This window comes from Staurois parvus, unplaced genomic scaffold, assembly GCF_062004578.1.
Source record: "Staurois parvus isolate SC_StPar_1 unplaced genomic scaffold, SC_StPar_1.0 ptg000049l, whole genome shotgun sequence".
NCBI lineage: Eukaryota > Metazoa > Chordata > Amphibia > Anura > Ranidae > Staurois > Staurois parvus.
In genome coordinates this window covers 3,092,239-3,119,356 of record NW_028317845.1, presented here as the reverse complement: position 1 = coordinate 3,119,356, position 27,118 = coordinate 3,092,239, and the positions used below count along the sequence as shown (strand labels likewise).

At 42.1% G+C, this 27,118-nt stretch overlaps 2 protein-coding genes across 4 annotated transcripts in view; one reads left to right on the top strand and one right to left on the bottom strand.

Annotated features, from left to right (window-relative positions):
* Positions 1-5,758, top strand: part of SNORC (secondary ossification center associated regulator of chondrocyte maturation) — a 38,277-nt gene extending 32,519 nt beyond the window's left edge. For both annotated transcript variants that reach the window (XM_089665970.1, XM_089665964.1), the window contains exon 3: positions 1,760-5,758. In XM_089665970.1, coding sequence (XP_089522096.1) covers positions 1,760-1,869 — 110 coding nt within the window. In that variant the 3' untranslated portion in view covers positions 1,870-5,758. The remainder of the gene's footprint in view (positions 1-1,759) is intronic.
* Positions 5,391-27,118, bottom strand: part of NGEF (neuronal guanine nucleotide exchange factor) — a 192,213-nt gene continuing 170,485 nt past the window's right edge. For both annotated transcript variants that reach the window (XM_089665948.1, XM_089665954.1), the window contains 4 exons: positions 24,873-25,028; positions 22,118-22,197; positions 19,202-19,306; positions 5,391-5,691 (listed from right to left, as the gene is read on the bottom strand). In XM_089665948.1, coding sequence (XP_089522074.1) covers positions 5,507-5,691; positions 19,202-19,306; positions 22,118-22,197; positions 24,873-25,028 — 526 coding nt within the window. In that variant the 3' untranslated portion in view covers positions 5,391-5,506. The remainder of the gene's footprint in view (positions 5,692-19,201; positions 19,307-22,117; positions 22,198-24,872; positions 25,029-27,118) is intronic.

Below are 27,118 nucleotides of genomic sequence, written 5' to 3'. Positions count from 1 at the left end.
TTCGCAATACGAAGTTTGTTGGTGCCAATTTTTAATTGCAATTGCCGGCTTTTTTTTTCTTCACTATAGCTCATAGAGTTAGCTGTCACTTTCCCGGAGCTAAAGGATACATTGGTTCTTTTATCTCCAGAAACAAACTAAAAGAAAACATTGTTTCTTTTGGGAAATAGACTAAAAGGAAACTTTCTTTTAGCTGGGGGGAAAGTGACAGCTGATTTTCTGAGCTATAGTGAAGAAACAAAAAAGCCGGTAATTGCATTTAAAAACCAGCACTGACCTATAGTGACAGAGACTTTGTTTTTACTTTTTTCTGACCCTCCGGAATGGATTAATTGGTTTTCAATGCATTCCTTTGGGAAACCGCATTTCGGTTTACAAATTTTTCGCAATACCAAACATCCTGGAGAACACATTAAATTCGTAAAGCAATGTACGGTACACCTGTATACATGATTTTGCGCAGCCCTGCCACCCTGTAGCAGTATTTCTGCTATAGGGCGGCAGGAAAGTGGTTAATCATTGGTGGCACAAAATCAGCAGTGATAGCAGAACCCATTAACCCGTTTCGCACTATAGTGCCTGATTGTAAGGCTGATGATTGAACAATATGGTATGAAATGCATTCTGCTAACCTTGCTGATTTTGTCCCTCTAATGCTCCCTTTCCCCTTATGTCATAATCCTGGCTGGTAAAAGCCATTGTCTGGAATGTTTGGCTGAAATTATGCTTTAAAAACTATTTTACATTAACCAGTTCATGAAAATCATCTAATCTTTCAGTGGTCCTTTTCACCTTAGGAGTCATGGGCTAACATACCATTTTTGCAGACTGCACAGGAGCAAAAGAGGACCCTGGGATTTGGGGACCCATATGCACTAGATGTGGGTTGGGCATGGCTCACTTTAAGGGAAAGTGGGGGGGGCATGAGATTTTCTTTATGATGATGTCCCTGTACTCTTGGTTTGTAGTATCCAAACTCTCTGCTGGTCACCAAACACCTCCTTCAATTGACTTGATTGACTGCCACTGAAACCTGCAGAATGCTTCTCCTATTTTCTCTTGGTACCATTTGGACTGGAAACGAAGGGGGTATTTGCTGTCCAACTCCAATAATATATTCTGAACCAGGAGATAGTTCAGATTATCTCAGAGGCTTATTGATCTATCTATCTTGTTAACTTGGGCAGTAGTTGAATGGGGCCCAAAAGGATCCTTGTACAGCAGCCCTTTGATGACCATGCTCACCAGCGCTAAAAGTGCATTCCCAAATATTTTAGGTATCCTGAATGGTACATCATTGTAATACTTTTGCTCCTGAACTTTCAGAAAGTGGTGCTGTGCAATGTGACTCTGACACACATCCCTGAGAGTCAGGTTTCTGGTGTACCAGCTTTCTTTCACCCACTGCAACTAATGGAGCAGCATCAACATTGACTAAATGCTGCAAGCACCGGTTTCTAAGTGGACACAACCTGCAGTGTAGCCAGGCCTTTACTGAGCACTCGTGTGTACCAAGCAGTGCAATAACTCCTTTTTCCCTCTCAGTGTTTATGTGTATAAGTAAGGTGTGCCACACTGCCCCTTTTCACACCATGCATAGACATTGAGGTGACTGTAACTGTATTAAGATCAAAGATATCTGGGTCTCACCTCCAGTTCTATAACAAAACAGAGCACATGTAAAACCAACTGCTTATATAAAAAATATTACTTGGTAATGACACACAAACTTTGCATGTTTTTGTGATCCCTTCTGCAGGTTCCCTGGGTCCCGGAGCTGTGGCTGCCATTGTTCTGGCTGCCCTCCTTGGCGCCTCTGTTCTCATCGCCCTGATTGTTATCACCCTTCGAAAATTCTCTGCTTCATAAAAGGAAATCAAATCACATCCACTCTTCATGGGCAACCTGCACCTGTGAGATAGGTTACCAGAAAATAGGCCCATTCATCCCCACAAAGTGGCTTGATGCTGTATTGCAAGAATTTGTGTGCTGGCTTCACTAAATCCAAATATTGTAAATGTGGGCCTTGTAGAAAATCCAAAGTGACCCTCTCTGCACCAGAAGAAAATAAAATACCTGTCTGAAAAATCTCTATGATAACAATGTAAGATTACATCATATTGTAAATTTATTTAAAAAGTATGAAAAAGAATATAAAAATAGAAGTATGCTAACACTGTTTTAGAAATGACTGAGGTGATAGGTGCTGGATGGAAGAAGATGGGGGGCAATTGTCACTGAGAAAGACGAGCAATGAAAGATCTGCCCCTTCTTGTAGAACCAGGACCTCCCTGAGGGAACTGGACACTTCCTTTTCTTCGTCAGAGGGATTCATTGTACAAAGATAGGCCAAGAGCCATGCAATCTCTGTGTGGACAAGTGCTTCTCAGTCTATGAACCCTGGTATCGTCGGATAAACTGTAGCTATTTCTGTTGCATTTCTTTTTTTTGGATGGTTGTAGAAACTCTTAGCCTTAAACTACATGGGTGATTTCTAGTTGTGCTGCCTGCAAAACCACGCATCAGCTGCAGCTAGTCATTAATTAAAGTAGTACTAGCCATCCATAGCATGAACTACAGGGTTATATGAATCTGGGTTCCACTTGATGAGGTTTTTTTGGCATAAGCTACAAGATGGTGCATTTTTTTCTTCCATTTTCAGTAAATTACACATTATAAGATTATGGTATCTACCATATCCCATCTTTATCTCCTAATGTTCTCACACTGCATTCTGGCAGTACCACCTCAGGAAGCTCAGCCTGGCCAATCATTTATACTGTTTTTTTTTCTCAAAGTGGCTGTTGGGGTACATGCTCCTTTGATATTTTTGAATGTAATCTTTTTAGCAGCACAACATCTGAATCTGCTGTTGGAAGCTGCCATTCCACAAGTCATAAACTTCATTCTAGTTTCAAGGAAGTAAAGACTGAAAATTGCCTGTTTGGTTTAGGCCTTCCTAAATACCCAGGTATTCTAAGGAGAGATGGTCATCAGGATTAACCAAGGAGGTCTGCCACAAAAGAGTAAATGCTCCTGTATGGCAAGTTTTACCATACCTTAGCTCAATTCAGTCTTCAAAAATCTGAGTGCCGGTTCACACTGATGCACTGCAGTCGCCCATTCTGTGCAATTCCCGCACCGCATCAAAATCGCACCCTGTTGCTGTGGGTGTGTATGGTAAAGCATAAGTTCACCTTTTAGACAAAAATAATAAATGCACATTTTTTTGCAGGTAAAAATGTGCATTTATTATTTTTGTCCAAAGGAGCCTGGAAAGCATTGCACCAACGATCAGTAGATCACTGATGCCGTGCAGGTCTCCTGCAGACCTGTCAGAATATCTGCTTGCCGTATGGGATGTATGGCCAAGCAGATATACTAACAGGAAGCTTCAATGAACTACCACGGCGCTCCACAGCACCGTGGTAGTTCATTGAGAACTACAGGCCCACAGCTGCTATGGCTGTTGGGACGTGCAGTTCATTCATTCACAGAAGTCTGTGAAGGAGTGATCCGGCCATGTGGGTGGAGCCCCGAATGGCCACGCTGTTTTCAAATTTGACAGATAGTACGGGGAGATTTCTCCCCGTACTATCTGTCAAAGGGAGGGGGTGGCAGATGTGGCGGCTATGGGAACATGTTACATGTTCCACCCTAAAAACAGGTGGAACATGTAACATTATTATAATAATATAGCGCCACAAAAATTAGCAACACAAACGAATGTGCAGCTACCAGTCCAATACCCCCTGGGTATAAAAGTCTTTGTTATGCCAGCAACAGCGCACCACTTCGTATGCCAATCTTCATATCTTCCCATCAAGATCTCCTTAGCCAGAATGTGTTGCATGCCATACAATCTCTCTGTGATCTTCCAAAGTGCTGATCCAAGTCTAAAAAAACCCCCCACTAATATAGTGTAGTATTCTACCAATTTACAAAATGACCGCCACAGTACTTCTGGTTGTGTCTGACAGAACATCTGACTGACGCGTTTCATTGCATATGAGGAAGTCAGTTCAATGACGAAATATGTCAGAAGCAACCGGAAGTGCCGTGGTGGCCATTTTCTAAATTGGTAGAATCAAGCTGCTTGTATTCCAAACACATGTAAGCACATTTATAAATGATTAAACTTGATTTGAAGCAATATTGCACTATGGGAGTATGTTTATCTTTCATGATCACTGAGAATTTGTGAAGAAGTGAGGAGCTGATTGGGCACGTTGATACTTGATTGCAAAAAGGCTATTCACAAGACATGCAGGGTAAGGTGCATGACTGAAGGGGAAAGGGATCGAGTACGTTGTTTTTGGCTTTGCACACAGGTGGTGGATGAAGGACAGTTACACGTGTTGTGGATTTGATTCACGGTTTAAGAGTGAAATGTACATTTAGAGGGTAAGAGTATTTAGGGAAGAGTGGAACACATTCCTTGTTTATTGCACATTATATTGCACAAAGCTGCACATGGAATTTTTGCGTATACGAAATACACTATATTAGTTTTTCTTTTTTTTGGAGATTTGGATCAGCACATTGGAAGATCACAGAGAGAGAGAGATTGTATGGCATACAACAAATTCAGGCTAAGGAGATCTTGATGGGAAGATAGGAAGATTGGAATACGAAGTGGTACGTTGTTGCTGGCATAACAAGGAACATGTAACATGTTCCCAAAGATAAACTTATCTTTTAAGTCAATGACACCCTGAAATCGGTTTGCGAAACGGGGTGCGATGTGCAGAATCAGATCCCATGGGTGCAAACACCCATACGCTCCTATTCTAGCGTGGACAAAAAAAGGATCCTGCACTTTTTTGGTGCGGTGCAATTTGAGCCATACAAAATGTATGGCTCAAATTGCAATGCACAGAAATCACATGTGGTTTGCAAAGAGAAGCGGTGCAATTCCTGCGTGAATCGCATGCGATGTGCAGTGTGAACCAGCACTAACACAATTGGTCAAATGATAAAAATAAACATATTGTTAGTATATTTTAACACTTACATTGCTGGAGCTATAGTATCTTAGCAAATGTAACGTAGCTACACCTCTTGTTTGAAAAACGGAGATCTTTTTCTGTGGGCCAACAAAGCCCACAGCCCTTTCCACAGCCCAGATGATTCTATATTTAAAGAATAAAATTGAATTTACTTTTAGCACCTTAGACAAGCTTAGGAGGTCTTCATATGTCAGCTCCTTCTTCTGTGTGCAGTGAGTTGTAATCCATTACTAATGTCTTATGCTATGTATAAACCCTTATATAACCTCCCTGTGTATATATATATTTGTGTGTAGGATTATTTTGCCTGTCAGCTTGTACTGTGCTCAGCAAGTTGATGAAATGCCATGTCAGTTCTTGTGAGAACACCAGTAACACAAGTTTGTAGATAATATACATATATTTATATAGAATATTTGCATCGCGTCACAGACACACCGCTCTTCTCCCCAACCCAGCCCCCAATGCATGCTGGCCCCCCATTCCATTGCTAGGGGTCACTGCCGCGTCCGGCTTCCCATCTTCCGCCGGTCTTTGTTCTGGCTGCCATCATCGGATTTGTGCACCCGGAGACATTCCTTCAGGTTCTGCGTCCTGATGTCTTTGTTCAGGATTTCCTCTGCCACTGAGCTGGGGAACCAGCCCCTTTCTTGGTCATGCAAGCGTTCTCCGAAAACCCAACCTGTAGGACAGCAAAAAGGACACGTCAAACAATGTATTGGTGCTTCAATAAAGTTCAACGTGGTAAATACCGTATTCCTACTTCTTTCTTTGGAGCAAACTTTATATGCAGAGAAAAGGAATATTTTAACAATAACAATATCTTAGTATAAAAAAAAAAACAACCAAACACTTTGGGTAACATCATAGCCCCTAGATGATGGTCATACATGTGTGTAATCTGAAAACTAATTGACATCAGTTAGTCCTCATGCACACGGGACGTTTTGATAACGCTTTTTTTAGCATTTTTGCATTAGCGTTAAGCTGCGTTTTCCCACGTGTGCATTTTTAGCAGTTTTTTTGGGTCAAAAGAAGTCCAAAAACACTGGTTTGCAGAGTTTTACTGCGTTTTGCCGTGTTAGAGTGTTTTTACAGCTAAACAACTCCTCCAGAAACCCACTAGTCTTGGGTTTTTTCCAGCCAAAAAACGTTGATTACAGTCTATGTGTGCATGGACACATAGGATAACATGCTGGGGGGTTTACTAGCTGTAGAAAAAACCATCAAAAGCCAAAAACAGCCGCTGTAAAAACATCCAGTGTGCATGAGGACTAAAGGATTCCACAGACATTCAAGACATTGGTGCTATTTTACTAGATTAGGAATTCCAGCCAAGCCAATGGATTTGACCTGATATTTTTCACCAATGGTTCTTGTAGCAATCTTAAAGAGAACCTGTCAGGCTGGAAATATCAGTTGCTACCCTTCTAGGAGTCCCAACACCCGACACTGTACATCATTATTCCTGATTACCATCTCTCCAAGTGAACCAGGAAAATACAAATGAATGCAGCTTTGTAACTATTTATTTCAGGTACTTATATAGTGCCATCAATTTACGCAGCGCTTTACATATACAGTCATGGCCGAAATTGTTGGCACCCTTGATATTTTTCCTGAAAATCAAGTATTTCACACAAAAAAGGTATTGCATTAACACATGTTTTGCTATACACATGTTTATTCCCTTTGTATGTATTGGAACAAATATAAAACAGAGGCAGAAAAGCAAATATGACATAATGTCACACAAAACCCCAAAAATGGGCTGGACAAAAGTATTGGCACCCTTAACTTAATATTTGGTTGCACACCCTTTGGAAAACATAACTGAAATCAGTCGCTTCCTATAACCATCAATAAGCTTCTGACACCTCTCACCCGGAATTTTGGACCACTCTTCCTTTGCAAACAGCTCCAGGTCTCTCTTATTGGAAGGACACCTTTTCCCAACAGCAATTTTAAGATCTCTCCACAGGTGTTCAATGGGATTTAGATCTGGGCTCATTGCTGGCCACTTCAGAACTCTCCAGCGCTTCTTTGCCATCCATTTCTGAGTGCTTTTTGACGTATGTTTGGGGTCATTGTCCTGCTGGAAGACCCAGGATCTTGGACGCAAACCCAGCTTTCTGACACTGGGCCCTACAGTGCGACCCAAAATCCTTTGGTAATCCTCAGATTTCATGATGCCTTGCACACAGTCAAGGCACCCAGTGCCAGAGGCAGCAAAACAACCCCAAAACATCATTGAACCTCCACCATATTTTACCGTAGGTACTGTGTTTTGTTCTTTGTAGGCCTCATTCCGTTTTCGGTAAACAGTAGAATGATGTGCTTTACCGAAAAGCTCTATCTTGGTCTCATCTGTCCACAAGACGTTTTCCCAGAAGGCTTTTGGCTTACTCAAGTACATTTTGGCAAACTGTAGTCTTGCTTTTTTATGTCTCTGTGTCAGCAGTGGGGTCCTCCTGGGTCTCCTGCCATAGCGTTTCATTTCATTTAAATGTCGACGGATAGTTCGCGCTGACACTGATGCTCCCTGAGCCTGCAGGACAGCTTGAATGTCTTTGGAACATGTTTGGGGCTGCTTATCCACCATCCGGACTATTCTGCGTTGCAATCTTTCATCAATTTTCCTCATCCGTCCACGACCAGGGAGATTAGCTACAGTGCCATGGGTTGCAAACTTCTTGATAATGTTGCGCACTGTGGACAAAGGCAAATCTAGTTCTCTGGAGATGGACTTGTAACCTTGAGATTGTTGATATTTTGCCACAATTTTGGTTCTCAGGTCCTCAGACAGTTCTCGTCTCCTCTTTCTGTTGTCCATGCTTAGTGTGGCACAGACAGACACACAATGCAAAGGTTAAGTGAACGTCTCTCCTTTTTATCTGCTTTCAGGTGTGATTTCTATATTGCCCACACCTGTTACTTGCCCCAGGTGAGTTTACAGGAGCATCACATGCTTGTAACATTCTTATTTATCCGCAGTTGTGAAAGGGTGCCAATACTTTTGTCCAGCCCATTTTTGGAGGTTTGTGTGACATTATGTCGAATTTGCTTTCTTTCCTCCCTTTTTTTGTTTTGTCCCAATACACACAAAGGGAATAAACATGTGTATAGCAAAACATGTGTTAATGCAATACGTTTCGTGAGAAATACATGATTTCCTGGAGAAATATCAAGGGTGCCAACAATTTCGGCCATGACTGTATATTGTACATTCACATCAGCCCCTAACCCTCAAGGGGTGTACAATCAAAGGTCCCTAACTCACATTCATACATACACATACTAGGGCCAATTTAGACAGGAGCCAATTAACCTACCAGCATGTCTTTGGAGTGTGGGAGGAAACCAGAGTACCCGCAGGAAACCCACGCAGGCACAGGGAGAACATGCAAACTCCAGGCAGGTGGTGCCGTGGCTGGGATTCAAACCAATGACCCTAGTATTGCCAGGTGGAAAGGCTAACCATTTAGCCACTGTGCTGTCCACGTTATTACACATTATTCTATGTATGCTTTTGAAGCAACTAGTGCAAGTAATGAATTTGACTGGATGCTCAGACTGAGAGGGAAGAGCAACATTAGGAGCCAATCAGGCTGCAAAACATTATAGGTGAGAGCAGTAAAGCTGGCCAGCCTGCAAATTCATCCATTCATGCACACAGCACAGATGGACGAAGCTGCCACTATTGTATTCTAGCAGCTGCCACCAGTGGCTGTCAGAGTAGTTGAACACTGGCTTGAAAATCATTGGCTGCTGCCCTTGTTCTGTATCCAGTGTCTTTGATCTTCCAATACAAGGATATCATGAGAAAGGATGTTGAAAGGGCCACCCAAGGAGCATATTTCAGCCAGGTCATCAGGAACCTGCCAAAATTCACAGTGTTTGGCCAACTTAGAGGAACTCCAATCATTTGTACGAAGATTACAAGTACTGTAGCTGCTGACTTTTAAAAACAACTCACACATTTACCAGTCAAGGAATCTAGCGCTGTCATCACCCAGACCAGTTTTTTGCTGGTGTACAGGTCCCTGATACCACCATCTTGCTTTGTGGGAAGCCAACTGTGACTCCCTGCGGCTTCACAGCCGGCTCCCCACTGCACCTGGACAAGTCGCACTGCGCTTTCTGAATGGACCTGCAGCCTAGTGGCTCCTAGATTGTAAGCTCCGGGAGCAGGGCCCTCCTATCCCTCTTCTATTGAACTGTATTGTTGCTGTATTGTCTCCCGTTATATTGTACAGCGCTGAGCAAACTGTTGGTGCTATATAAATCCTGTATAATTATTATTATTATACAGTATTTATATAGCGCCAAAGGGTTTGCTCAGCGCTGTACAATAGCAAGGGGGACAGAACATGAGACAAGACAGTAACAATATACTACACGAGGGGTTTGAGGGCCCTGCTCTTTCGAGCTTACAATCTAGGATAATAACAATACTAGTGGGAAATGTTTTGTGTGTGTCCCAGGAGGTTGCAGGTGGGGGTGAACGTCTGCTCTGCTCACCTAGGCATACTGGGAGTGAGCTTGTACCTGCCAGAAATAGGTACCTGCTCCCAGAAAAAAAAAGTTCACTATACTTAAAAAAGAGGAAAAGCAGAATTTCCCTTTTTAGGTGACGCTCCACTTTTAGATGACCTCATCAGTTAACTGCTGCTATTCCACTGTCCAGCCAGCATGTTTTAAAGAAGGGTATGAATGATGTCCCTAATGCATTCAAATGGAAGTCAGCAGTGGCAGTTCTATTCCTATCCTGACAGGTTCTCTTTAAGGGGCCTACTCAGGTGGTGATACTCTGACAAAGCATTAAATGAGTTATGGCTCCTTTAAACTTGCTCTGAAGAGCAATCCGTGCTCAGATCAGTCCTCAGAGAACTCTGAAGTTGGATAGGAGATGTTGTATTGCCTCCTCGCTGCCTGGTTTAACCCCCTAAATACCTGAAAACTGCCGCAACCACATATGTGTTTGCAGTGTATCCCCATTCACTTGAATGGGTCACACAACAGGGATACAATTACTGCTGCGGCTGTGCCCTCTGCAGCAAAGGGGGAGCAGTTGAAGAGCGCTAAACTTGCAGCTCAACCACAGGGTATTAATCACAAGTGTAAATGAGCCCTTATGAGCAACTGTCTTGAAGCTCTCAAAGCACCCACCAGCTTCAGTCTGGGAGTGAGGAATACTAATGAGAAAGGAACTGGCCTGAAAAAAAAAAGGTGATTGCTTTTTCCAACTTGATGATAGTGCAGGTGCTGGAGGCATCATTCTTATATTTTCTCTATTACTATGCCTTCTGGTATGCAGATGCTTGGTCCTTGTCTAGCAATGTAATGAAGGAAGGGTGAGGATGACAACCCCAGGGCATGCACCTTTGAAAATCTATATTGACAGGTTTCTATTCAGATTTGTATTTAGCACTCCCTAATTGCAGTTATTTGTACTGTTTTGAGTAGGGCGTGGTACACATTGGCGGTTAAGCCACCTATCACAGTGAGACGGGTGAGAAAACCCAAACCCAAGTCCAATGCACCAAATCCTATGCCAAAAACTACTAATCAGTCTGGACTGAGAGTTGTTTAATAAGCCATTTAAGAAGGCCATACAATTTTGTGAACTACATGATAATACTTTAGAGTGCTGGCCAATAGGAGTCTACCATTAGGCAAAACAACTTTTTCAGAAACCTTAGACAGAATTAAATCAGCACGCAGCCAGAGGATGGAAATAGCAGCTTCTGGGACAGGTATTTGGCTTTGTGACTTGTATACTGCTATCAGTAACTGGTAGGTCAGTGTAGTATCAGCCAAAGAATTAAAGTAGCCCACACACATTGGAGGAGATTTACTAAAACTGGAGCACAACCAATATGGTGCATCTGTGCATTGTAACCAATCCGCTTCCAGGTTTTATTTTCAAAGCTTAATGACCAAGCTGAAGTTAGAAGCTAATTGGTTATTATGCATGTACATAACCAAGTTTGCAGCAGATTTTGTGTGCACCAGTTTAGTATATCTCCCACGTTATGATCTAGTCTAGTAGTTTTTCCTAACCACTTGCTCCAGTTCATAGAATGGAGAAGGGTTAGAGACTGTGTCAGATTTTATTGACCTCTGATTCCACACTAGGGAGATTTTCCTTCCTCTTTTTACCTCCCTGTCACAGGGACAAGTGAAGGGGAAGTCTCTCCAATGGAGATACAAGTGAAAATCAAAATACCTTTTTCATTGAAGACAGAGAGGAGACTGGTTTAACACCCCGATTACACCAGGTGCGACTTTCCATGAGAGTTGCGAATTGTATGGCAAGTCTCCCCCTATTGTCTGCAATTAAAGCAGCCATATCAGTGTGATTCTGACATGCACTACTTCAGGTGCGACGTGCATAGACATCTGTGTCTTGCAAGCTGCAGACGTCTTGCAAGTCACACCTCAAGTCAGAATGACATCTGACTTTGAAGTCGTGCAACTTCACTGGAAGTTGCACGATTTCAAAATCGGATCAGTGTGACCGAGGTGTAAATCTCTGTCATGTTTTATTGTGGTCTGTGTTCCCCAGTGGTGACAATAAGCCACACTTCCTGTCAAGGTGTCACTAGAGGGGGAGTGAGTAGTAATCTCACTTTGGACACTGACAGCAATACAAAAAAGGAAAAGAGGGTCTTCCACCATCTCCACTCTATATCTGTTGCTTATCATAGTGTGGGAAGACTACCAGATATGACCCCTGGGATTGTAGGAGGAAATCATTAGATGCTGTGTGAAATTCCTTCATCAAATGACTGGACTGCAACCTACGTGGTGGCATCTTACTGTCACAGTTTTTGTGTATTTGGATATATGAGATACTGAACCACCTTTGCAAATAATATTATGAAAAAAAAAAATCAATTTTTAGACTCAGCACATATTCACGCCATTGTGTGCGGAAATTGGCAGTAAACATGTTAGAAGAATATTTGGAAGACGCAATAATGCTATCCTTGGCCGGCCGTAGGAGAGGCAATGGTGTCTTTCATAGCTGTGAGGCTTGGTTCACACCAATGCATTTTGTCCATTACATTTTGCATTTTTGCCGCATTTTTACCATGTTTTGCATTATTTTAGCGTTTTGTTTGTTTGTTTTTTGTTATAGGGAAAATGTTTTTGTTGCTCGGCATAAACGGCAAAACGCAGCAAAAACCCACTACTTCCATTTTAGCAGAGTGTCCATTGAACTCTATTGTAGCAAAAATGCTGCTTTTTGGTTTTAAAAAAGTCCATGACCCTTTCCAAAAACGAAGCCGCTCAAAAAAGCATAGGTGTGAACGTGTCCGATGGGAAACCGTGCTACATGGACTGTAGTGCATTTCTGCAAAAAGAAAAAAAAACCCATTGGTGTGAACCAAGCCTAAGACAGCTAGAATAAAGAAGGTGTCTGCTTTTATTTTCAGCTTTAAAAAACATTCTCTGGGCAATGCCCCCACCTTGACATCAGAATCATCTTACATACACATCAACCCCTTTCTTTTCATGATAAGGTTATATGAATGCCGATCTGAAATCAGAAATGTTTATTCCTCCATAGAGGAATCAGCAGTATATAAAGGAGAATGTTGTGTATGAGGCTTCCGGCATACAGGACTGGTGGCAGAGTGTGATGGGTGGATGTTAGGTTGGGGTGGTGGAGGCAGGGACTGCTGGGATTCTCTGTATTCTCACCCAGTCTTCTGTTATCCAATGTGTCTCTGGCTCCATTATGATAAGGTACTCTGTAATGGTTCACAAACAGGATTTTTTGTGAAACTAGTTCATGTACAGAGAAATAAACTACATTTTGAAAACAAAAATGGTTTATGCATTTTGTTCCAGTATTTATAATTTAAAAAAAATACATGTGAACAGAGGTTTATTTTGTGCCCCTAGTACCTGGCATACAAAGCTCCCAGCACCGCTATTTAACCACTTGGCAATGGTGCAATACCAGAATGACAGCTACAGCGCAGTTGGCCAGTTGTGGGAGAGCATCATATGACGTCCTCCCAGAAAGCGCCCCTCCCGTGCCCCCAACAGCGTGCACCCAGCGATCTCTGTGATTGTTGTGTCCTACAGACACAGCTGATCACGTGATGTGGTTAAAGCTGATCACGTGGTAAAAGGCTGCTGTGATTGGCCTGTGTCCAATGACACAGCAGATCACCGGGTAAATACAGTTGCCGGTTATCGGTTGCACTTTCCTCACGCTGTCACAGTGTAACAAAAGTATTGCCAAAAATCCACAAATCCGCAGTGCCCATCAGTGCCACCCACCAGTGCCCCCCATCAGTGCTGTCTATCAGTGCCACGTATCAGTGCTGCCCATCAGTGCTACCTATCAGTGCAGCCTCATCATCGCACATCACTGAAGGAGAAAAAAAATTACCTGTTTGCAAAATTTTATAATAGAAACAAAGAAAAACTTTTTTTCCAAAATTTTTTTGCTTTTTTTGTTTATATTGCAAAAAATAAAACACTCAGCGGCGATTAAATACCACCACAAGAAAAGCTCTATTTGTGAGAAAAAAAGATAAAAATTTCATGAGTACAATGCTGCATGACCATGCAATTGCCAAAGTGTGACAGAGCTAAAAAGCTGAAAATTGACAAGAGCACGAAGGGGGCATAAGTGCCCGGTAGGCAAGTGGTTAATGTCACTTGTGCTAAATGCAACATCCTTGTGCTCCTGAGCTAAAGGAAAGCCACTGGCTGCAATGAATGCTGCCGTGTCAGTCATTAGCTGCTACAGGCACCATACCTATGAGCATTTAGGAATTAAACTGCTTAAAGTGGTTGTAAACCCTTCCATATACTCAGTGAAGTGACTGACCTCAGATGATACCCATACAGTGGGTAAAGAAAAGAATCACCCCATTTAAAATAATCATATCTTGTTGCTTTGCAGCCTGAAATGAAGACAGACACAGTTTTGTTTTATCCAGCTGTATTTACTCAGTGCAACTTATAACATCCAAGTAAAAGCTATAACACCAACATGTCAGAAAAAAATTAAAATTCAAAAACAGAATCACTGAGTTGGAAAAAGGGATCACCCCCTTGTGTCAGTATTTTGTTGAACCACCTTTTACTTTAATTCCAGCCTTTAGTTTATTGGGATACAGTTGCAAGAAAAAGTATGTGAACCCCTTGGGATTACGTGGAGTTTTGCATGAATTGGGCATAAAATGTGCTCTGAACGTCATCTAAGTCACAACAATAGAAGAACACAGTCTGCTGAACATAATACTACACAAACAGATGTTGCCATGGTTTAATTGCACATAACATGTAAACATTCACAGTGCAGGGAGGAAAAAGTATGTGAACCTTTGGACTTAATAACTGGTTGACCCTCCGTTGGCAGCAATAACCTCAACCAAACGTTTCCTGTAGTTGCAGATCAGACCTGCACAACGATCTGGAGTAATTTTGGACCACTCCTCTTCACAAAACTGTTTCAGTGTAGCAATATTCTTGGGATGTCTGGTGTGAATCGCTCTCTTAAGGTCATGCCACAGCATTTCAATGGGGTTGAGGTCAGGACTCTGACTGATCCACTCCAGAAGGCGTATTTTGTGCTGTTGCAGCCATTGTTTTGTTGAATTACTTGTATGCTTTGGGTCATTGTCCTGTTGCATCACCCATCCTCTGCGGAGCTTCAGTTGGCGGACAGATGGTCGTACGTTTTCCTGCAAAATGTCTTGATAAACTCTGGAATTCATTTTCCCATCAATGACAACAATCCGTCCAGGCCCTGAGGCAGCAAAGCAGCCCCAAACCATGATGCTCCCTCCGCCATGTTTTACAGTGGGGATGAGGTTTTGATGTTGGTGTGCTGTGCCTTTTTTTCTCCACACATAGTGTTGTGTGTTCTTCCCAAACAACTCAATCTTGGTTTCATCTGCCCACAGTATATTTTGCCAGTAGTGCTGTGGAACATCCAGGTGCTCTTTTGAAAACTTTAAACGTGCTGCAATATTCTTTTTGGACAGGAATGGCTTCCTCCGTGGTGTCCTCCCATGTACTCCATTCTTGTTTAATGTTTTTCTTATTGTAGATGTGTCAACAAAAATGTTAGCATGTGCCAGAGATTTCTGTAGGTCTTTAGCTGACACTCTGGGATTCTTCTTTACCTCATGCAGCATTCTGCGCTGTGCTCTTGCAGTCATTTTTACAGGACGACCACGCCTAGGGAGAGTAGCAACAGTGCTAAACTTTCTCCATTTGTAGACAGTCTGTCTTACCGTGGACACATGAACATCAAGGCTTTTGGAGATACTTTTGTAACCCTTTCCAGCTTCATGCAAGTCAACAATTCTAGATCGTAAGTCTTCTGAGAGCTCTTTTCTGCGAGACATGGTTCACATCAGACAGTGCTTCTTGAAACCAGTAAACCCAAAACAGGTGTGTGTTTTTTAAGGGCAGGACAGCTGTCAGCAACACACCCAATATCATCACACTGATTGGAGTCAAGGTTGGCTCACTCCTGGCTCCAATTAGCTCTGGGAGAAGTCATTAAGCTAGGGCCTCACATACTTTTTCCTCCCTGCACTGTGAATGTTTACATGTTATGTGCAATTAAACCATGGCAACATCTAATGTTTGTGTAGTATTATGTTCAGCAGACTGTGTTCTTCTATTGTTGTGACTTAGATGACGTTCAGAGCACATTTTATGCCAAATTCATGCAAAACTCCACGTAATCCCAAGGGTTTCACATACTTTTTCTTGCAACTGTATGTCTCTACTAACTTCTCACATCTAGACTTTGCAATATTTGCCCACTCCTCTTTGCAGAACTGCTCAAGTTCAGTTAAATGTGATGGCGACCGTTTGTGGACTGCAGTCGTCAAGTCATTCCACAGAGTTTCAATGTGGTTTAAGTCTGGGCTCTGACTAGGCCATGCAAGGACATTGACATTTTTCTCCTTCAATGACTGTGTGATCATGTTTGCTGTGTGTTTTGGGTCATTGTCATGTTGGAAGGTAAACCTTCTTCCCATTGACATCTTTCTGGCAGAGGGCAGCAGATTTTCCTCAAGAATTTGACGGTATTTTGCCCCATCCATTTTTCCTTCTATCCTGACAAGTGCTCCAGTCCCTACTGCAGAGAAACACCCCCATAACAAGATATTACCACCTCCATGCTGTACTGTAGGAATGGTGTTATCTGGATGGTGAGCTGGATTGGATTTCCTCCAGACATATTGTTTAGTGTTGAGGCCAAATAATTCAACTTTAGTCTCATCTGACCATAACACCTTCTTCCATGTGGCCTCAGAATCATCAAGGTGCGTATTGGCAAAGCTCAGTCATGACTACATGTGGCCTTTCTTGAGGAATGTCTCTTTTCTTGCAACCCTCCCATAGTAGCCACATTTGTGGAGAATTTGTGATATTGTTGTCACGTACACAATGACCACTCTTTGTCATCAATTCCTGCAACTGCTTCAGAGCTGCTGTAGGCTTCTTGGTAGCCTCTCTGATCAGTTTCCTCCTGGCTCTTTCATCCAATTTGGTGCGATGTCCTGATCCAGGGAAGCTCAGTGTTATAGGAGGGGGGTGATCTTTTTTCTAACTCAGTGATTCTGTTTTTGAATTTTTTTAGCTGAAATTGCACTGAAGTTACACTGACTAAATACAACTGGATAAAACAAACTATGCCTGTCTTAATTTCAGGCTGAAAAGCAACAAAATGTGATTATTTTAAAGGTGGGTGATCCTTTCTATACCCACTGTAGAGTAAACAAATCCAAGTGGTACCTGTTTATCTGTAGAAATCTGTCCTCTACAAACATTCAGAGTGCAGAATTTATACAGCTTGTTTGAGCTTCCAAAAAGAAGGGGGTGGGGAGCTGTAGGTACACTTTAGAAAACCGATTGGAGGGAAGGAACACACCCCCTTCACACAGGAATAGAGCTGAGGCTGTCAGTCACAGGCTGTGTGTCCCTTGCCTGTCACCTTTTTTCTCTTGGTGTCAGAAAAACTTGTCAGAAGTGACTCATGCACTATCAGAGGAATGAATCAGCAGACAGAAATGATGAAATGATACTTAGTGCTCTGGACTGAGACAAATAGACACTAAAGAGGAGGAATATGCTTTGTTCACATTTCATGTCAGAGGTTTACAAGCACTTTAAAACTGAACTTCAGGCAAGCAGTCAAACTACACAGTTGAACTGGGTCTATCTGTCAAAGGGTTTGTGATTTTTGTCCAGCCCCTTGTGTGATTCAGGCACCCCTTCCAGACAACACAGCCAGTTCCCTAACTTTTACTGCATCAGCAGCACACCTTGTATGAACACACTCTCGGCTTGTTTATTGGACAGTACAGCAGTATTGCACTGATCTGACCACCCCACTGCTCACTCTGCTCTCTCCTCCTGTAAGCATGCTTCATGCCTTAGTTCTATCCTGGGCTTTACCAGTGCTGCTGTATGTGGAACTATATGAGGCCAATATCAACAGAGATTCAAGTACTTACAGTGATTGCATTTAAAAATATATGTAATAATTAGTAAGACTTGTATGTTTTAACATCCCCTTGGAGTTGAGCTTTAACAGCTCATGTGTCCACGATTCACACTTTACCCACTGGCAGCTAGGGAACACTTGGGACCATTAGGAGAACAGGAATGGTACACCCCATTCTGACATTCATGACTAAGTCAAAGTTTGTCCCCAGTATTGGCCATTGGCCAGTATTACAATTTATAGGGCTCCTTGGGCTGTGGATGGGCAATTGTACTTTAATCTCACAGGTACTGTTGATGTATAAAAGATTCTGTCTTCAGGAGGCATGGAGACTGCCCTTTGCTGACCCCCACCTTCTGAAAATACCAGTTCCTCAGCTGACATGATGATCAAATGGCTTTAGTGCTTTTGGAATCTTTATTTTGCCTAAATACTTTCTGCAGGTCTGTGATACAAAGTATTGAAGTCCGATGCAAAGGTCCACAATGTCAGGCAGTCTACCTATCTGTACAGGTTTTCTTTAAGTCATTTAGGTGAATAAGATCCCCATTTCCTTACACATGTCCTGGAAAGTGTAAATGAGAACATTTGTAAAGTGATAATAGAGGTATTTTATCACGGATTGTACCAAAAATGTGACATGCTAATGCCTCCTGAAGTGCTGTGACTTCTATAATGAAGGCAGAACCTTTCAGCAATCAATGCAAGCGAAGCAAAGTGATCAAATCCAAACAAGCAAGGATGACCAATGACAATTGTGGCTTTGTGGAGGTTAGCAGGAACATATACAGTTCATGTATTAAGACACTCACACATATTGAGCCCAGAACTACATTCTAACATGCATTAACAAAAAATACAAAGGCGTGCAATTCTGTATGTGACTTTTGTCCATGAATAAATGACTTGTTCTCCATTGGATCTGGGTCATTATTTCTCTTCTAACTGGTCCATGTAGACCTGCCAGGGTACCATTTGCTTCTTGTGCAGTGCAAATTCTGACCACTAGGGGGGGAGATTTACCATCCAAACTGACTGCTAAAAATACAATTGGCTTGGACTGCCTGGGTGACCTTTCTGTAAATGTTCCCAAATACACAGATTTATTGGTTTCAGAAGATCAAACTAGCCACCACATTCAATGCTATTCCATCCAAAAGTAACCCCCTCCTCCATCATCAAGGTGCGGCTTTGTAAATTGTAAACCTAATGAGTACAGCAACCGAAAGGAAAAAGAAGAAAGACACGCTATATACAACACAATAACCCAGACTGGAGTTCCCCTTTAACTTCCTGTTGATTTCAACGTACTGCAAAAGCAGTATCTGCCAGATAGAAATAAATTAGATGCTACTAAGTGATTATAGATCTATGTAGTCCCAAGCACAACATTTCAGCTCTGCAGACAGCTATTGAAATGTGAGCAGAATAAATGAAATCTGCTTGTGTGTTTCAGCGAAATGACACAAAAGCATATTTGGAAGCGGCCCATTTCCATATCCAAATAATAGCTGTGCAGATGAAATCTGTCACTGTGTCATAAATAGTTATTCCATGTCATTTGCTCTGAAAGAATTTCATTCTGTTACTGCGACACACATATTCTGCTCCTGGAATCTGTCAGCCTTTTATTAGGGAGCTCAGTCTGCAAGCATCCCTAGGGACCCCAGCCTGTCTCCAGCAGGATACATACCGTCATCTGTCCTGTCCTGGACGTTGAGCAGGTCTGCCAGGTCCAGAGACAGCTCGTCTGGCTCCTGGGCAATGTATGGGTGGACGCATTGCACCTGCGGGCAGTCTGAGAAGTGAGCAAACAAACATTAGATATACTGAAGTGAGGCAAGCATGCAACACATGAATGAATAACAGAGTGTATAGAAATATAAAGCATTTGTCAGAAGTGAACCTATCGACTGCACAATTCATGACAAGGGAGGGCCACTACAGCTACATAGTGTCAGTCCCATTGAAGAGCCAAGAAACAAGGATGAGGAAGTTTGCAGACTTTAATTGCTGGGTTCCAGAAAATATAGGCTACCCAGTTGTCTCTGCTCTCTTAATACCTCTGACTCAAACAAGCAAGCATCAGGTGAAGACTGAACTCTAGAATTCCAAATCCACTGGACTACCATGGAAGTCAGTAACGCAAGAGTCATTTTACTATTGAATTTGTCCAGTATGTCCATAAGCTCAGTTTTTAATAGTATAGACTTTTTCTTTGGTCACTGTGTTCAGAGATGAAGTTTCAGTCTGGATGGCATGTGTTACACAGCCAATGTAAATCTTCACTATGGGGAATGAGTGTCAGGAGCTGGCTGTCCTGCTGATCAACAGTGACAGTTGTATTGTGGTTTAAGATTTACCTCCATAGCCACCAAGGTCCAAGAGACCAGATATAAAATTCTGATTAGTTGGTACATGGTGCCTATGATCCTGCATCGTATTTTCCCGTAGGTACCCGGTATGTGCTGGCAATGCGGCAACGGTCAGGGTATGATGCTCCACATTTTCTGGGATTGCCCGAAAATCTGACCATTTTGGCAGGAGGTGGCTGGTGCCATCAAACACCTGACTAATGTTGATTTGGCGGGTAACCCTGCGGCATGCCTGTGCGCCTCTTGCAACAATCCATTAAAAAAAACAAGGCCTCTCTCACTATACAGTTACAAAATGCGGCCAAGGCATACATTGCCTTGAGCTGGAGGTCTGGGTACCTGCCCTCAAATTCTTTGGTTTTCTAAGGTTAATGAACTCAGGGACATGGAAGACCTTATGGCTACCCTCTACAATCAGGAGGAGTCCTTTTGTGATACTTGGAGACCGTGGCAATATTTTTTTTATACTGATGCAAAAATACAGGAGGTCTCGCAGCCCGGCTAAGATGCCGGGGATTTTTTCTTGTGGAGCTCCAGGTGATAGAGTTTGCTTTCCTGGTCCTTACTGACTCTATCTGGATTCTTTTCATACCTTTATCTATTCTTTCCCTTCCACTCCTCTCCCTTCCCCCTTTTGTTTTTCTCTCATGTAGCCTCCCCCCATTTAGCTTAGAGATATCCCAGTTGCAGTTTTTGCTGCAGTTATTCATCCCCTCTTTAGTCCATGTGCCCTTATTGGGCTATACTGGCCACCAGGGCACTAATATTTTTTATTTTACATTCAATATGGTTGCATTTGTAAGCTGGGGCTTATCTGTGTAGGTTGCTAACCTCAGAGGAGTTTATCATTACGCCTCCTCAGTTTTATTTACAACTGACTGAAATAAAACTTGTTTCTTGGGTCCTCCTATTCGTTGAATTGACCTCATAGTTCTGATGCTGTCTATGATACCTGCATGCCTCAGTAATTGTACCATGCAATATCTTTGACTTGATTTCTGTAATGCAACCTATGGCTAAATAAAAGAATTACAAAAAAATACACAATATAAAGTCAGTAATGTTTATCAACACAGTGTTGAGAATAGCCACGTTGACCCACTAGTTGCCTGGCCTGGACTGAAGAGTAGCTGGATGTAGAATTCAAATAACCGTACTGGATGGACTTTGAAAAGCTAGGTGCACCCAAAGTGTGTGTTTCAGTGCTGGCTGCACGCACATGTATTACAGCAAATGTTATCTATGTACACACACCTAGGGTTGCATTCCCATATCATCCCAACTGTAGATCTCTGAGCTTATCCAAACATACCACCATAGATGGTTCTCTACACATTTCCACTAAAAATGCTGTCTATTAGACATTTGTTTTAGGATGCTGTATAATGTAACCTAGTTGTCCTATATCACAAATTTTATTTTAGACATGAACTATCTTGGTTCTCCCCAAGCGGAGAAAGGATTTCAAGGGACTCAGGAATTTAAACAATGCATAATAATCTATGACAACTTATTACCAACAGAGCCAGTGATGCATGCACAAGATAAAAATGTGAATTTGTTTACTAGTTAACATAAAGAACTCATTAAATGTAATGCCAGTTTTGTTGTATTCTCCTTTGATGTGGCATAAAAGTGTTTACAACAATGGTTTATTTTTGCTTTATAATGGCCTATTTTTTCATTCAAATGTAAGTTAAAAATAGCTGTGTCTTCTCCCTTCCAGAAACAGTAGCATTTGAAGAACCAAAATTCAATTTTTTAAATCAATAATCTGTTTTAATTCTGCAGTCTTCACAGACTGACACATATCCATAATGCTCAGATAAAGTATCCATGGGGCCTCAGCTACTAAGATAGGATCTCTTCTACCCAGGGGCCCCTTTGTAGAAGCAACCAGAGGGGGCACATAAGTTGCTGTTAAACATTGTTGGTAGGTTAAAGACCTAGGACTTGGTTCTCTAGTGAAGGGTGTGTAATGACTAGTTGGTTAACCACTGAACAAGCAGCTGGAAAGAATATGAAGATCAAAGACTGGGCATGAGCCAGAGCGCTACAGCTAAAAACATCTTGTAATAACAAAGCAGGTGATCATGAAATCTTAAGAAAGGCACTGGATGTGTGTCAACCACCCTCAGGGCAATAGGTAAAAGCATGCATGAAGCAACAGTAATGGTGACTGATGATGAACCAAAGTATTTATCTGCACTGACGAAGATGGTATTAATACTTACCAAAAACTCGAGTAGTAACAGAAACAAATTTTGTTCTTCGGTTTGGAACTAATGACGTCATCCATCTTTTCATTTCACTCCTGAAATACACATCCATTTTACATTTCATGGAATACGGACATTCATGCTGACCCTACTACTGCAATACCAAATTCTATTTCATACAACTGTAGACTTCGGTTATTCATAGAACGTAACCTGTGAGATGGGAACCTTATACAGAGGTCTGGAAAGTGCCATAAGAGAACAGAATGGGGATTGTAAACTGTTTCACTGACAGAATGTTATTACTGAAATTGAGGGAATGTACACATAGGACTTGTACAACTCCCAGGGCAGACTACTGTCCTATGCACAATATGAAAGCATTAGTGAGATGGAAATACAATATAGTGTCTAATAGGCATGGATATCAGTGTATCACTGTACTCACTGGGATGAAGCCTACCCCACCCCCTGCTAATTTGCCAACCTCCTCCACTCTTCCTACCACTCCATCCCCCACAGCGATCTCCTCCTGTACCACTATCCCCTCCCTCCTAGATTGTAAGGTCGAAAGAGCAGGGCCCTCGTACTCCTTGTGTATTGCATTGTATTGTTATTGTACTGTCGCATGTTCTGTCCCCCTTTGTAATGTACAGCGCTGAACGAACTGTTGGTGCTTTATAAATACTGTATAATAAAAATAACTAGAAAAGCTACAATTTCTGGGGAAATTGTGTTAAGTGTTCTTGCCTCCACCAGTAGTCTGTGAGAATTACAAGACCCAGACCTACATTTTGATGCATAGTATGTCTCTGAAATATTAAAAATGAAGGCACAGTCGCAGTTTAGAAATTGCCCTTCAAATTTGAGGTTGCTAGAATGGAGTTTCAATGAATGACAATGGGCGGCGTGAGTTGCAAACAAATGGTCATATTGTGAAAACTATCAGGTCTATGGCTTAGCTGTGGATATTTTTAGTGGCAGCAGGGATAGCTGAACGTTTTGATATAAGATTTGTGTAGGTGGGCTTGAAAATGAGAGAGTGATGGCAGTTTAGAAATCATGTCCTGATTTTTCAGCTCACACTCTAGCTTTTGTCAGCTCCCACTCTATTTTAGAACATTCCGCCATTCATTCCTATGGAACCAATTTCACCACAAAAACGCCGATATTTTGTGAACCATTTGGCGAAACAGTCCACAAAGTAATAGCACACCAATTGGGAACAATCCGCACGTTTCGCTATATTACTGTCTATGTAGTGTAAAAACTGTGGGAGGAGTTAGGGTGGTAAATTTGGCTATAATAATAAGAATATATATGTGAGATAACAGTAAGTGGTCTTGCCATGCAAGAACACGTAATAACTAGAAAAGCTACAATTTCTGGGGAAATTGTGTGAGGTGTTCTTCCCTCCACCAGTAGTCTACAACTGGAGTGGGCAGAGTAACTGGGTGGAGTGGCTTGAGTAACTGTTGTGTGGTTGGAGTGGCTGGAGTAACTGTGAAAAGGTTGGACTGGGCAAAGTAACTTTATGGAGTGGGCAGAGTAACTGTGTGGAGTGTTTGGAGTGAGTAAAGATAGTAAACATTACACTAACCAATTGATTCATCAAATTTAAAAAGTGCACATGGCAAGCTTGATAGAGTGAGAAATGCATTTCAATTTCAACTTTTAATTATTTATATAGCACATAGTATGTCTCTGAAATATTAAAAATGAAGGCACAGTCGCAGTTTAGAAATTGCCCTTCAAATTTGAGGTGGCTAGAGTGCAGTTTCAATGAATGTCAATGGGCGGCATGAGTTGCAAACAAATGGTCATATTGTGAAAACTATCAGGACTATGGCTTAGCCGTGGACATTTTTAGTGGTAGCAGGGATAGCTGAACGTTTTGATATAAGATTTGTGTAGGTGGGCTTGAAAATGAGGGAGTGATGGCAGTTTAGAAATCATGACCTGATTTTTCAGCTCACACTCTAGCTTTTGTCAGCTCCCACCCTAGTTTTGAACATTCCGCCATTCATTCCTATGGGACCAATTTCACCACAAAAACGGTGATATTTCATGAACCATTCGGCGAAACGTTCCACAAAGTAATAGCACACCAATCAGGAACAATCCGCACATTTCCGTATATTACTGTCTCTGTAGTGTAAAAACTGTGGGAGGAGTTAGGGTGGTAAATTTGGCTATAATAATAAGAATATATATGTGAGATAACAGTAAGTGGTCTTGCCATGCAAGAACACTTAATAATAAATCTTAACCTTTATACTGCATACATTTTTAAGAGGGAGCACTGGGGACAGGCCTGGTGTTCTCATGAAACATAGACTTTATGCAATGCAAAAAAAAAAAAAACAGTAATCAGATGTAAACTCTGTTGCTCTAAGCACCATTGAATGATGAAAGCTGAAATCAGATTGTTTTCTATACTGTTATTCTTCACTTTTAATTCACAATGCCCAAATGAACATTCTGGTATTAATGTTCTGGTCCATTAGTAACTAGAAACAAAGAGTAATCATTGGGGAAGATTTACTAAAACTGGAGCACTCAGAATTTGGTGCAGCTGTGCATGGTAGCCAATCCGCTCCTAACTTCAGCTTGTTCCATTAAGCTTTGGCAATAAAACCTGGAAGCTGATTGGTTTCTATGCAGAGCTTCACCAGATTTTGCACTCTCCAGTTTCAGTAAATAACCCCTATATGTTTGTTCCACTATGGTACACAGTGCAGGTAGGTCTTTCATCGAGGGTTGTACTCACTGAGATGAAGCCTTCAGCATATACGTAAACTCCCTGTCATGTGCATTCTCCAGCAGTCTCAGGATAAACACATTGGCGAGGGTCTGGCCCTGGTCTTCCAACTCTTCTACACGTAGGAGGCCACGTGCTGCAACATCAAACACCTGGAATCGATCCCTGTCGGTAAATGAGAATATAAATTCTGTAGCAGCTTATGTTTTACTGAAAAATATAACAGACTTTTCAGGGAGCTGATACAGTTGCTCACAAAACTAGGAAGTAAAGTATGACACTACAGAGACACCTGGCATGACTTTCTGGAGAAAATGTACTCTAAATTATAGCTGAACTCCAGGCAAGTGGCTAAACACTCTACAGAAATACATATAAAACTGCCAAAGGATTTGTAGTTCTGTGCAGCCAGTTTTGAGATCCAAGCACCCTTGATGAACAGTATAGCCAAATGCTTGACTTTCAGACCTCCAGCAGCAGCACAACTGCGTCAAAACCTAATTTTAGCTTGGTGATTGGACAATGAAGCAGCAGCCGTAGCAGTGAGGTTACCCCTCTGCTCAGTATGGTCTTTTCTCACATCAGAATATTTTCTTCTTTTGTACAGTGGATTGCAGTAGGCTGAATGAAGATCAATTAAGGCAGCTAATTTAGATTTTTATTTATTTGTATATAAATGTTATAAAGTATAACTAAAGATACACTTTTTTGTTAGATTTGGATAGAGTGTTGCGGAGATAGAACTACTGTCATGATTTTATTGCTGTCTATGTCCCTGGATGGTATTTTTCACTAATGTCACTGGGAACAAGGGTGAGGGCAATTCAAAATGATGAGAACCATTAACAGAGCAGGAATAGAAGGAAAACATCTTGTTTCCATGATACACAGTGAAGAGATATCCACTCACTTCCTGTTGAGTCTGCAGGACAGGAAGTAAAGGATAAATCTTCTTTCCTTTTAACCATTTCTACTCAATCCAAATGAAAATATGGCTTTATATATTCAGTACTTTAATGTTTTTTAATATATTCCTGGAGTTCAGCTTTGTGTGCAACATAATAGAAGAAACCTCCACTTATTTACATTGATCTGTGCTTCACAATTTGGCTCGTTCATACAGGCATCTCTATCCGTACACCCGTGCAAACGGTCCCTCTAACCACACAGGATGCACATGTTTTGTGCAAGCTATTCCTGTCTATTGTTATGCAACAGCTGCTGGTCCCAGCATGACATCTGTGTGACTGCTTGTCCCTGAACACACACTGTCTGCATTCTGCACTGCTGTCCAGCTGGAACCAGAGCCTTTGTCCATACCGCCACTGCATCCCAACAGACATGCAGTAAACGTGATTGCCTGCACAAGAAAGCATGGAACACGTGCATCCCATGCGAGCAAAGACGGCCCTTGGCATAGGTGTACAGATAGGCAGAGCTGCTGTTAGAAACCATGGGGTTTCTAACAGCAGCCAACCTGACAGGACCCCCATTCCCACCCAAAAAAAACAGTTTATACTAGGCGTCAGTTATGAATAGACACAGCAAGTGATCAGTACTGATCACTCATTGTGATCACTCAGGAAAGAAAGGGGCTGGCAAATGTGACATATCCAAAATGTCACATATGTCAGTTATGAATAGACATATCAAGTGATTGGTACCGATCACTCATTGTGTTCACTCAGGAACGAAAGGGGCTGGCAAATGTGAGATATTTGCTGGAACCTTCCCCCATTCTACATCCAGAAGCATTCTATTGTGTGCTCTGTGCTGGAGAGGGGGAGGCCGGCAGCACTATGGAGGTGCACAGTGGGCCTGGGACACAGGGGGAACCGTATTGTGAACAGGGAGGGTACAGGGGGGGAGGAATTACTGGAAATGATCCCCTGCATGTAAATCTCTCTGACGCAGCTGAAAGCCAGCGGGAGGGAAAGGTGAACAAGCCAGCTTTCAGCTGGTGCAGAGAGAGCCATAGAGGGGATCAGTTCCAGTTATTGCCCCCCCCCCACCATGCTGATGACCCTCTCTGCTCATATCCAATTCACCCATCTGCCTGGAACCCCTTGCTGGCCTGGGCCCCATACAGGAGGACTGGTGGTATCCCCTTATCCATGGCCCTGCAGATAGGTATGCCTGTGTGAATGACATAAGGAACTTCAAATGCTCTATACAAGAAAAGTCACAATGGTGCAAAAGTAAACAAATATACAAAGTATACCACTAATCTGAGCATTGTATAATCCTTTACAGCC